This window comes from Myiozetetes cayanensis, unplaced genomic scaffold, assembly GCF_022539395.1.
Source record: "Myiozetetes cayanensis isolate MyiCay16 unplaced genomic scaffold, myiCay2020 scf3, whole genome shotgun sequence".
NCBI lineage: Eukaryota > Metazoa > Chordata > Aves > Passeriformes > Tyrannidae > Myiozetetes > Myiozetetes cayanensis.
The window spans coordinates 46,926,030-46,938,723 of NW_026087521.1; the positions used below are offsets into that span (position 1 = coordinate 46,926,030).

The 12,694-nt window shown below is 37.9% G+C and overlaps 1 protein-coding gene across 4 annotated transcripts in view; it reads right to left on the bottom strand.

Annotated features, from left to right (window-relative positions):
• ANKS1B (ankyrin repeat and sterile alpha motif domain containing 1B) overlaps positions 1-12,694 on the bottom strand; it is a 420,494-nt gene that overhangs the window by 154,856 nt on the left and 252,944 nt on the right. For all 4 annotated transcript variants that reach the window (XM_050323424.1, XM_050323422.1, XM_050323423.1 and 1 more), the window contains exon 16: positions 6,255-6,353. In XM_050323424.1, coding sequence (XP_050179381.1) covers positions 6,255-6,353 — 99 coding nt within the window. The remainder of the gene's footprint in view (positions 1-6,254; positions 6,354-12,694) is intronic.

Consider the following 12,694-nt stretch of genomic DNA (forward strand, 5'->3'; position numbering starts at 1 on the left):
GGTTTGGAAGAAATATCTTTTTAGGAAGCATATAGTGCTTTCTTTTACACTGCTGGCCCACCCAAGAGATTTAAGCAGTGTTTTTTAGAAGTTATAGGAAACTATCAACTACCAAGCTAAGTACTTTAGGATTATTGTAACCTTGGATGTATCAGTTCTCTCCCCCCCCCATCTTATATGTGAGTTGCCTGTTACATATTATGTACTTTACAAACATGATCAGCTGGAGTCATGTTGTTGGAAGAGTAGATCATTCCTCCTCTGCAACACTGAAAGAGAAGCACATAAGAGTGCCACTTTTGAAGACCAGAGGGTCTGGCCGACACAGTGGGACCATGTGGAGCTGGTGCCTGCAGTGCCTGGGCAGAAATTGAGCCTGCAGTCAGGGGCAGAAGAGCAGCTTTCACAGAGAACGGGGACAAAACCCTAAGGACCTGAGAAGACTTTGCATTTGCTGCTGTTGAAAAAGGTACTGAGTGAAAACAGGGATCTGACTGTAGAGACACAGCGGGTGAGGAAGAACTCTATATAAACCTTTTGGTCTTCTGTTCTGTCTACCCTGTCATATATATTTAAAAGTTAACTATTCAAATTTGTGTTCTATTAATATTTTTTTCTTTCTGCTAATCAAAAGTGTTCTGTCTTCTTGTGGAGCTTGCTAGAAAAAGACTGTACAGGCACATTCACTTCAGAGCTCTACTTGATTCAGCATCTTGCCCCAGTGGTAGACTCAGACAGTTCAGACTTTCCTGCCTAAGATTGTCAGAATTGTAATTTCTATGGTTTATGCAGTTGGAATCTATCTTTCAAATTTAAAGGAAAATAGATGCACATGTTCTTTTTTGTTTGTTTCTTTGCTTTTCTTTTTTTTTTTTTTTTCCTGAAGAAGTATAAACAGTTTCACATCAAGAATAGTGAAGAGACTGCCTAATTCTTCATCAGATACAATGTGTGGGACAAGGGAAGAACAGTTCTCAGTCAGTGTTACTGAGGATAACGTATGCAACAGTTCAGGACATATCCATTGCATATAATGTTATCTTAAGAAGATCTGCTTCTGGAATCTGTGGGCTAAGTGGAACCTATGGCCTTTGATCTCATAAAAAAGTTTTAAGTCAGCTCCTTCAGGCTGTCATCCTAGTGTGGTTACCAAAAAAAAAGGGAATAGTGCTTTCTCTGAAATAGTGTATTTCCTTGCCTGCTGACTATTCTCAGCGCAATCAGTAGATGTTGCGGAGTCAGTCACAAATAAGAAAGTATAAAAGAAGCAGGATGATAAGTGAGATGTATGTATGGGCAATGGTGGCAGGACCAGGAGCATGCTACTGTTATCTACATGATACAGATAAATGACAGCATGTCATGTCTAGAGTGGCTCACTGATAGGCTCAGCTAAGAAGGAAAATGTTTGTGAAACTGCTTTCATCAGGCAGTTTTGAAGCACGTGCCCAGAGGAGATATTTGGTCTATGGGACCAATCTAAAGCTAATCTGAAGTAAACACCTTGAACTCTAGCATGCATACATCTAACTGCTTCGTGTTACCCATCCACTCCTATTGTGCTGCATTACTTAAATAATTTAAACTACACATTTGTATTTCAGAGTTGAAAAATTCATGTGTTATGCTGCATTCTGACACTTTTTTTCTGTCCTTATGGTTAAAGGTCTTGCAAGTAGTGTAATAAGCATGTGCGTGGCCTCCTTTCAAACCAGGAAAGTAATTCCCAGAGGCACAAGTAGGAGGGAAAACAGCAGGGTACAAAGCACTTCCTTTGACCCCTGTTTTTCACCTTCACTTCCAGCAGACCAGAAGCAAGGAGTCACAGTCAGAAAGGGTCATAAACATTATGACATCATTTTGCAGCACCTCCTAGTTTGGAAACTGTCTTTGGGAATGGAAGTGCTAAAATGGGAGATAATTAAACATCAGGATTGAAATCAGCTTACTGAGCTCTGGGGTGTCTAAGTGAATAGCAATATAGCAACAGCAAACACATGATGTGGTCTTTCTCTGTTACATACACAGCACAGTTAACGAGCATATGCACAGTAGTTCTGTTTTCCTAAATGGCAGACTTACTGTGCTTGCACAGAAAAGTGTTAAATATGAGTAATAAGTCCAGCACTTTTTGGAAGCACAGCTTTACCATTCATATAACACCACTCACAGACAGCAAGTACTCATAGCCTGATCAAATCCTACTTCTTATCTAATTCTGCAAAGCACCCAAGAAAGAGGCTGGCTGCCTGCACACCACTGCTATTCCCAAACTTGCTTTGTGCTGAGACCTCTCTGTGCAGGAAGGAACAAGCTGCTTTAAGAATAGCTCTGAAGCCAGAAGAAAGCTGCTCTCAGCTAACATCTTTCTTCCATCTGTCAAATGAGAGAATGTGTTCCCATTATGTGCTGGGAGAAGGAGCCATACACTGAGCATCCCACACAAAACCAATCCTTGTTCTTTGAAAAGTTCTGAGATAAGCTAGGATAATTGTTATTTAAAAAAAAATTAGTTTTTGAGGAACCCACTGAGAAGTCACTTACACATACATTTGGGATGCTGAAATAACTTGACAATGCTCCATAAGTTTCCTGTGGAACTTAAATGTGACTAAAATTTTATGTCATGACTGCTATTATTTTCTTAGTCAATTAGGCACACATTGCACACAAATCCTTTCTCATTTTAACAAAACATATAAAATCCTTCTTCAAACATTTACTGATTTCATTTTTTTCACACACAAAAAAATCTTAAATGAAATATTAAACTCTGCTATGAAATTTGCTCTAAGACTGATGTCATGTATAAAATATTTCCACTTCAAGAATTAACTTTACAAATTATATTTCTAACAGACTGTCTTAACCTTATCTAATAATAATAAGTCATAAAGTGCTCTAGTAAATATTAATGTGAAACTTGAATAACCTAAATTATATTGGTACGAGAGAAGAATTTGGGCTACAAGCTCTAATCCAACAAAAATAAAGGATATTTAGAAAAGAATAATTCTAACTGAAAGATTTCAACTCTGTCTACCTACTGGTGAACATATCAGTTTACCCTCTTATGAAATGTCCTCCCGAAATACAAAATCATCACGGGAAAATATTTTGAGAAATCCAGGTAAACATACCTTTTTATACCAGTTAAATAGTGCATAAGAAACTACAATGATTAATTATCTATATTCAGACAAATACGTGGGTGTTTTTTCCCTATTCAAAACTACTTCAAGCTTTGGAGCATGGTTCCTAATGAGGATACTGGTATTTGACATATAGAAATTCATTACTCTTTAGGAAGGAAGCAATTATGAGTAAAGAAGACAGCCTTTCCTCCCAGCCACTAAATGCCTGTTGCATTTCCAGGCTGCAGAATTGAATATTGATCAGACTAACAAAAAGAGCTTTAAAAATAGATTTGTTGCTTGACTTTTACCCTCTAAGCTTATTCAATGCTGCCTGAGTATATGGCTTTAAGGAAGTGTTGTTCCATAGATGTTTTTAAAGCATTTAACTTCCACATCAAAATCTGAGCTACAAAGTATCTGAAGACAAGAAACATTAATAGTAAAACTAAAAATAACATCATCAGCATAGTTATTAAGTAGTAAAAAACAAGGAGTCATCAAGTTTTAAATTAAATGAGGAACAAAAAAGAGGTAAATGTTCAAAACAAACAAACTAAAAGAATTTTTATCTAATGAGATTCAAATTAGTGAGACTCTAATTATCGTTTGAGGTCTTAAAGTATTTAGATGGTATACACTATTGTGAATGCATGATGACAGAGCTGAATTTAACAACAAACAAATAAATATACAGAAATGTTCCACAGTTCACTGCAGGATGTGAAAGTGTTTTATTCCTTTAGCAAATTGTTGTGAATACAGAAAGGGTGAGTTACATTAGATAAAACTTCCCATGATCCCAACTTTTGGGCTCCATAACTGTAAGGGTATTTGCTTTCAGAAGAATTTGTAACAGAAAAGCTAGACATTCTTGATTTTGTTTAGAAAGCCTGCAAAGTGCCTTCTCGAGAGGGTTAGATTTTTTTTTGCCTTCTGCAGTCCAGAGGGGATGGCAGAGAGCTGTTACCTCTGTCTCTCCTATGCTGGAGAGAAACAGCCCTAACAGACATGAACAGAGGCCTTGGGAAGGCGGGGGAGAAACACAGAGGATGAAGAGGCCCTAAGAAGGTGGTAACTCACCTTTTTCTCCCTGGGGCCCAGCGTGTGAACTGCACCGTCAGGTATTTTGTAAGTTTCTGGCCTTCTAAACAAACTTTCTGAATTCTTTCCACTGCCTTGGCATTTCTGGGGATACCTGTGTATCTTACTTTACAATAACTATTCTGACAGTTGTGCCTTCAAAAGAACTCACTTCTGTACAAGAAATGATGTCTTTTTGCTATGTAAGCTCTTTCACATTGCTGAGTCATTTAAGTAAAGAAATGTGACGCACAACTTCGGCTTTTGACTGCCTTTGTTTTGGTGCAACATTCTTGCATCAAAGACATGTTAAAAACATGGTCCTTAAGGACTGGTGTTTTTTAGCTCAACAGGGCAGATGCCGAAAACTACCCCACCATTATTCAGCCCATGCTTCAAGCCATCCGGAATTATTCCAAGTAACTACATAGCCATCTTGTTCTAAACTGGTTTCAAGAGTACATCTAGATCTTGATTATGACCTTTCTCACATTAAGAAAATTTTAAAAATACCTTGGTTGTAGTTTTATAACAAAATCTGGTCTCAGTATTAGTAAAATCTCCAAAAGCAGACAATATTAACAATATTTTCATAACCACCAGCCACTGAGTGTAGATAGAACTAAGATGATGATATATTCATAATCTATTCATTAATTTTGAAAAATGTAAACAAGAATATATGATAGTTGATCTCTCCAAGAAGTATGAAAAACAGAATAAATATATAATCGGCCACAAGCTTGGATTAAGATTACAAAAATTTTGTTTGAATGACAGCACTGCTGAAAAATTAAAAAAATCACAGTTAAACCTTTAATGTCTATTGTAATTCATCCAGTTACTTTTATTCACCCCCCTATTACTTGTACCCTTTATCTCATTTGTCTAATATGGTATGTGGAAAATTATTATCTTTAATGATCTTTGGTGCTTCAGTGCATAGACTCATCTTGTAGTATACATGGACTGACTAGCACCTTCAGATACAGAAATTGCTTAGCAAGTTCTGGTTTTACCATACAAAACCCCCCCTTGTTCTCTTTTACAAGTCATCCATCCAGTCAGCCTTGATGCATCAGAAAACCTCTTCCAGCAATGTCAGCTTCATGCTCTAGACTCAAAAGTCCTTTAATAACTCTTCTCATTCTCCAGCCTTATGAAGCTGCAAGTGGACTAATCTTTATTTATCTGAATTATTTTACACATGATGCTACCAGAACGCTCAGTGTACTTTAGAATTGTTTTTATTCTGGCTCTAGCATTTTGCGTGAAGTATCCACATCACATGTGGCAGCCTTCTGAGCCTTACTGGTGTCTGCTACTCGTCTTCATTCATTCTCCTTATACAGTTTTCCTAATTAAAATGGTGGTATTTTATGCTAGGTCCACTATATCTCTTGTTTGGAATGACAGTAGAAGCCTCCACTGATATATTCTGGTATGCAGAATGTAAGAGCAATCTCTTTCTATTGTTGATTTTAAAATCTACAGTTTAAATTGGCTAGTACAAAAAATGATCGGAGAAATGATTGCAAGTTTTTCTGTCCGCAGCTGAGAAGCAAAATTCATATACATTGCAACAAATCAAATATGAAACCTGAAGGAAATCTCTGCATCTAACGTGAAAGACAGGTATTAGGAAACAATATTTCATCCAATGTTTTTAAGAATACTTATATAAGGGGTAAAATATTTCCAGGGTAACTGCTATGTACGAGACAAACAGTCAAGGATTCATGAACAGCCTTATTTACACATATGTAATGATAGTCTATCAATAGGCTGTAAAACCAAAAATAATTAAAATAAATCTGAAATATCATCACTTCAAATTACAGATTTTACTGTCCTTTGCTTTGTCAACTATATCTATACAAAGGGAGTCCAATGTAATGACATTATTTTATGCCACGGTTGCACATGCAAAAAATATGTCTACAAACCCAGTAGAGAGTTATGTTTATCTTCATTCAAAAAAAGGTTTTAAATAATGTTAAGTTAGTTCCCTCGCTTGTATAATAACATAAATTATACCTTTGGGAGAAGCTGGATTGCTTGGAGTATTCTCTGTCTGTGCCCAGAGTTAAGGATTCCTATTTCCAAGAGATCCTGGTCCTCCATCACGTTGCTTCCCTAAAAATTGGAAAAAAAGGTGTAATGAAAAAATAACAGATGCCTTCAATAGCCTGAAAAAAGCCCTTCTGTTGCATCTAAAAGAAAATACTTTGCTTAACTTATAGCATCTGACAAGAGTAATAAATTACTGATGATTGCATTCATTTTCACGTTGACAAAATATGGTGGAAGGTGCTCAAACCCATGGACAATTACTATACTGCTGGCAGCACTGCCAGTGGAGAAATTGCAGCTCTCACTCAAGCCAAATGCCAGATGTGAACCTTCTTTCATTTGACTGGAACCAAGGACACGACTACAGAAATATTCAGAAGCTCTAAAATTTTCCATTCACCTCCTACCTCACTCAGTATACATGATGTTCATTTATCTCTAGACTGAAAAAAAATTAACACAGAGTGGATGAGAATAAAATTATTTAGTTCCTTGTTAATAAAATGATGAAGAAAGTGAGTGATATCAACAGACCCTATATAGTCCCCCCATCCCCCTAAATTTAACTGCACCAGTGCAATCCTAACTTTACTTGTCACTGCTCTTATCTCCCTGCTTGTGGGCAGGTCAAATAATTCCTAACATGCAAATAGCTGAAAAAGACCATCTGTTCAAATAATACATAAAATAATTGCTCACAAAAGTTCGTAAAATACGCCTCCACAATTCAAGCATTTCTTCTTAGTAATTTCTAGCAGTAGGAGAGGACCTATAGCTATAGAAATAGGATAATATAATTCCTACATTCAAGGAGTCTGACATCACCTAGAGTAAGTTCAGCATTTGAAGGTTAAGATATACTTGATGAGCTGGTAGTTTCTATTTGGAATCATAGGAGGCAAAGCAGTAGCCCAAGAGGGGAATTCCAGCCAGGGATCAGCTCAGAATAGTTTAAAGTAGGTTGGAAATCTTGGACTCCTTTTCTGACCTCTTAATTTCAGATAAAAACCCAGGGTTTGTTGTTTTGTTTTGTTTTGTTTTTTAATATATATTTTATTTTTTTAAAATTTCTAACTATTAGAGTTGAAAACAAAACCTGTAAAAAACAGATGACCTGTACTGATTTCTTAGTCCAGAGTCTCATGACACTAATTTGCCAGAAGCAAAAATTCTTATTATTCGTACTTATTTAATTACTGATGAAATAGGTTTTATGTGAGCAAGCCCATGAAAACATCTCTCCCTTTCCATTTGGCTTGCTGCTTCTGACTCACTACAGCTCTTAAGAAGCAGCAAAATGAAAAGCTAATAGGGGCATAATAGAACATGCTTAAATACTTTGCTGAGTCAGGGCTCTAATAAAGGATATAAATTCTTTCTGAATATCAAATCTCCTGCCCCAAAGCAGCATGAATTTCTTTCAAAAAGCACACTGGAATATGCAACACTCCACCATATTCAGCTGCTAAATCTTCACTCTTTTCAGATGGACTGATGAGTTTACAGGGGTACTCTTGAGGACTCTCAAATGCCGCTCTGCAGAGTACCCTGAAAAATCTAGAAGATGTTGTTTTAAGGCAATCACGGAAACCTAGCAAAGCTACTATATTTAAAGTATATTTCACAGTAAATGGTATGATTTAAGACTAGGAGTCTGCAAATCATACCCTGAAAGAATCTTCATACAGCGTTCAGAACAGGGCAGGCAGAGACCTGCTCTAAAGGGAGAAGCTGTGCAATCATGCTGGTTTAAGCAGATCACACGGTGAGAGTGCATGCAGCACAGACTGTGTAAACAGCGATAGTGATGAGGTGGGGTTTAATATCCCCTTCATGTCCCTGGTAAACACATACAAAATATAATTTCCCCTTTCTGCCTTTCTCTTTTAAATAACCTAAAGGAGGCTGTAAACTTAGAGGAAGAACTTGTGAAAAAAGCCTTCCATTTTGGGTTGGATTCTCCAGCTACTGGAAATAGCTAGCATAAATGGATTTAAGGAAGCTGAGAATCCAGTCCAAAACAAAGGCTATACATTTTCATTGATTTTAATAAATGCAGCTCTTTTGTTTACAGCTATTGCTTTCATTTCACTTCGCTGTTTTTCAGATTTCACCTTTCATCACTGCATGATATTTACACACAATCATGGTGTACTCATCATTGTTTACTGGTGTCAGTAACCTTGGCATCCAGCTTCAAATATTTCAATGTTTAAAACTCAATTAAACTAGCAGGCACAGGAAAAATCCTGTCTATTTGCACACAGTTGCTGCCTAGTAAAGAAAGTATTATTTTATTAATTCTTTGCTATTTTTTCCTTATAAATAATTTAATGTACTTTTTAAAGGTATGTCAAGATTACAAAATCAAATATTTAAAACTCAGGAAAGCCTCATGTTGCCTCATTGTTCCTAGTCTAATAGGGCAACAACCTGGTCTTCTAATGTGCTCAGGTTTTGGAGCTTTTGCTGTGTCAACATTAAGTGACGGCAGTAGCAGACACTCATTCCTCCTGTAAAACTGATTTTATTGTTGCCTGCCATGGAATTAAGCTCACTTTTCATCCTTCCACAAAAGCAAACCAGGAAAATTTAGATACTCAGTATAATTCACCATTGTTTAACATAGAGGAATAAACTCATACTATTAGAAAGCTGCTGTTTGGTTTGCAGAAATACCTGTGAAGAGAAAGAAATACTAAGTCCCCAACAGTCCTGTCTCCCTGGTATCTGCTCCCATTCTGCCCTTAATCCTAGTCCCTGATTATCTTTTTACCTGACTACTACTCCTCTTGTGCTCCTCCAATCTCCTTCCATAGGCTCCTACATTGAGAGTGAAGGAACACTAACTTCTTTTGCAGCAGAGTAGATACAAGAGGAGAAATTCTCTGCCTGCTCATAGCTTCAATGTATTACAAACCAGGCCAAACATAACCTCAATTGAACTTTGTAGAGATGACATGGCAAATGTAATTAAAATCAATATGAATGCAAGACTGTCTTTTCACATTATTTCATCCTTAAAAATAGTTGAGCTACATTAGCTGAAACTTTCACCAAAAAAAAAAAAAAAAAAAATTCCTAGTAGACATCTAGAAAATTTGAGTCCAGAGATTTAACTTTAATATGCTTACAGACAAAACAGGTTCTTATAACAGGAAATATGGGACATCAATCTCTACTGGGCTTATTATGCTTTTCTGTAATGAAAACGTAAGAGACTTTGTGATGTTGTAGTGTCTTAAGTCTATAGGAAAACTTAGTTAGAAGGAAAACATCTCAGAATTAAAGCCATAAGAATATATCAAAACTGCTTATTCTAGGACAGATTTAGATCTCATTCACTTCAGCTGTGGAAATTCCTGTCTCATTAACGCATAAAAGTCTTATGAGTTGGAAAGATCCTGCTTCAGAACTTCCAGGTAGAAAAGAGTATATCTCAAACCCTCCAGCCCCCAGATTTGTGGTTCTGCACAACTTTCAAGATCATCATCTTTTTCCCTGTAAGCACACACAGGAAGCCAATCTCCTGAGTAAGAAGGCAGCAGTTTCACAGAACAGTTGGGCTCAAGAACGAAGGAAAAACGACTCTGCATGTGGGAGACTGGAGGCATATGAAAAACAACATAATTTTAAAAACCCAGAAATTTTGCCAAATTCTGAGATAGTTCCTATAAATAAGTTCAGAGCAAAATACATAATGGTACATTATGAGATAGAGATTTCACTGGTATTTATTTAGGTTGTTCAACACAAAATCATCTCTGGCATTTTCCACCTGAACAGAGACTTTGCCAAAAATTCTAGATTAGTCCTTTATACAAGATTCCAAATGTATTTAAGTACAGCTATATATATATATGGAATCTTTAGAAAACAACTTAATGTGGAATATGAAAGATTTATAAAAAAAATTACTCTATTAAAAACAGCCTAATTTTAATACATTAAACAGCTCAAAGAACCTCTAGAAGCTAATCAAACCACAGGTTTCACAAACCTGTAGACAACTTCATTTCCTACCAAAAGAGATCAACTTTCAGGATTCTTGATTAAAAAAAAAAAAAAAAAGCAGCAGCCCATATGCATTCTACTTCCTGTAGCAACAAAAGCACTTTGAAGATCTGTCCCTGAAGATAATAAAATACGGTGATTAGAAGAATTTATTAGGTGGTAGGCATGACTGTATGTTTCCCATTCCTCCTTCTGTACCTATGTTTTTAAATCCTTGTTCGTGTATTTTTTGTGCTCGAGAACTATCATGAAAAATCCTCATGTCTGGTTCTGTCTCCTAAGTAAAATGGTGCAGAAGCTTTAAAATAGCTGGCAGATGTATCTCTAGATTTATGTGAAAACTCAGCCACTGAAGTTGGAAGACATGAGCTATGGGGAACAAACCATCTGCATATGATTTTTGGTCTTACTATTGTTTTTCACCTTGCCTGATATATTGAAAACCTGATAAAGATTGGAAAGAGGTTTCACAGATTTTCATTGCAAAGTTCTGGGAATAAAGATCTCTCTAGAGAGGTACGTGCATATGCATCACCTTATGTACATGGACTGAAAACTGACTGAAAATAAAAGAGAAAGAACAAATTGATTTTACATTTAAAGCTTTCTTTCTCCCTAAAAGACTGTTACATAAGAAACAGAAGATTTGGGGGACTTCTGGCTATAGGTTGGCTCTTTCAGTGTTCAGTTCTTTCAGCTAGAGGAGGAAAAATAGTAAATCTGGTACCTAAAGCTGTGTAAGAGCTGCTACTCATCAGACTAATTGAATTCACTTGCTCTGCAGCCATTATTGAGACCAAGGTCAGCTGGAGATACTGAGTGCTACTGGAGGTGGCAACAACTTCTGGTAACATTTTATGCTTCTGATATACTGGAAACTGAACTGACAAAAACAATCAGTGTTGGTATGGGAAGGATGACTTCTGAGGTAAGTACAGTATTGATGGGGCAGCACTGCTGCTTGCATCACTCCCAATGTGCAGGGAGCACTTTACACTCCTCTTTGTCCTCTCCCAGCCATCCAATTGTAATCTGTTGAACATCAACATAATGAGATCCGTAGGGACTCTGAAGAGCTGGTACAGGTGGCATCTAACACATAAAAGTGGGTAGGATCATGGTGTATGTGTATCACAGACAAGGTCTGGTGGATATTTGAAATGCCTTGCCAATACCTCTACCAGTGTGTATTGCACTGAATATCACCCTGACTGAGACCTGGCACTGCAGGAACACAGCTGGGGGATTTCAATGGATTTGGGGCAAAAGGCCTCCTTCTTTGGCTTGCAGGATTGCTGGAAATACGACTTGGCACAGAAAGGGAAAAAGAAAATATGGTAGGTTGCACACATAGCTGGAGTATACAAAAGTACAACCATTCCTGCCACTCAAGTAAGAGCGGTGGGGGCAGGGTAGGAGCAGATGGGAATGTTCTTCCAACCATACATGCTTGGAGACTGAAGTCAGAGAGAAAAACTGAGATTAACAGCACCAAAGAGCTCTATTATTTCTTACTCCTGCCACCCAAATGCATAACTGGGAAGGAAGAGAGCAGGTATCTGGTACTAATGGGAACAAGGATTCTTATGTAGCACATCACAGAATCACAGAACATGATGAGTTGGAAGGGACCCACAAATATCATCAAGTCAAACTCTTGACCCTGCACAGGACCATCCCCAAGAGTCATACCATGTGACCGAGAGTATCATCCAAATGCTTCTTGAACGCTGTCAGACTTGGTGCTGTGACTACTTCCCTGTTCAGTACCCAACCACCTTCTGGGTGAAGAACCTCTTTCTAATATCCAACCTAAACCTACCTTGACACAATTTCAGGACGTTCCGTCAAGTTCTGACACTGGTCACCACAGAGAAGAGATCAGTGTCTCTTCCTCCTCTTCCTCTCACAAGGAAGTTGTAGAACTGTAATGAGGTCTCCTCAGTCTCCTCTCCTCCAGGCTGAACAGACCAAGTCATCTTAGCTGCTCCTCATAAGGCTTCCCCTCGAGGCCCTTCACCATCTTCATTGTCCTCCTTTGGACACTCCCTAATACCTTAATATCTTTCTTTTATTGCAGTGCCCAAAACTGCACACAATATTCAAGGTGAGGCCGCCCCAGTGCAGAGTAGAGCGGGACAATCCCCTCCCTCGACTGGCTGGCAATGCTTTGCCTGATGCCCCCAGGACACGGTTGGCCCTCCTGACTGCCAGGGCACTGCTGACAGATTCAACTTGCCATCAACCAGAACTCCCAGGTCCCTTTCTATGGCACTGCATTCCAGCATTTCATTCCCCAGTCTGTACAAACATCCACAGTTGCCCAGTCCCAGGTGCAGAATCTGGCACTTCTGTTGAACTTCCATGGCTGGTGACTGCCCAGTCCTCTA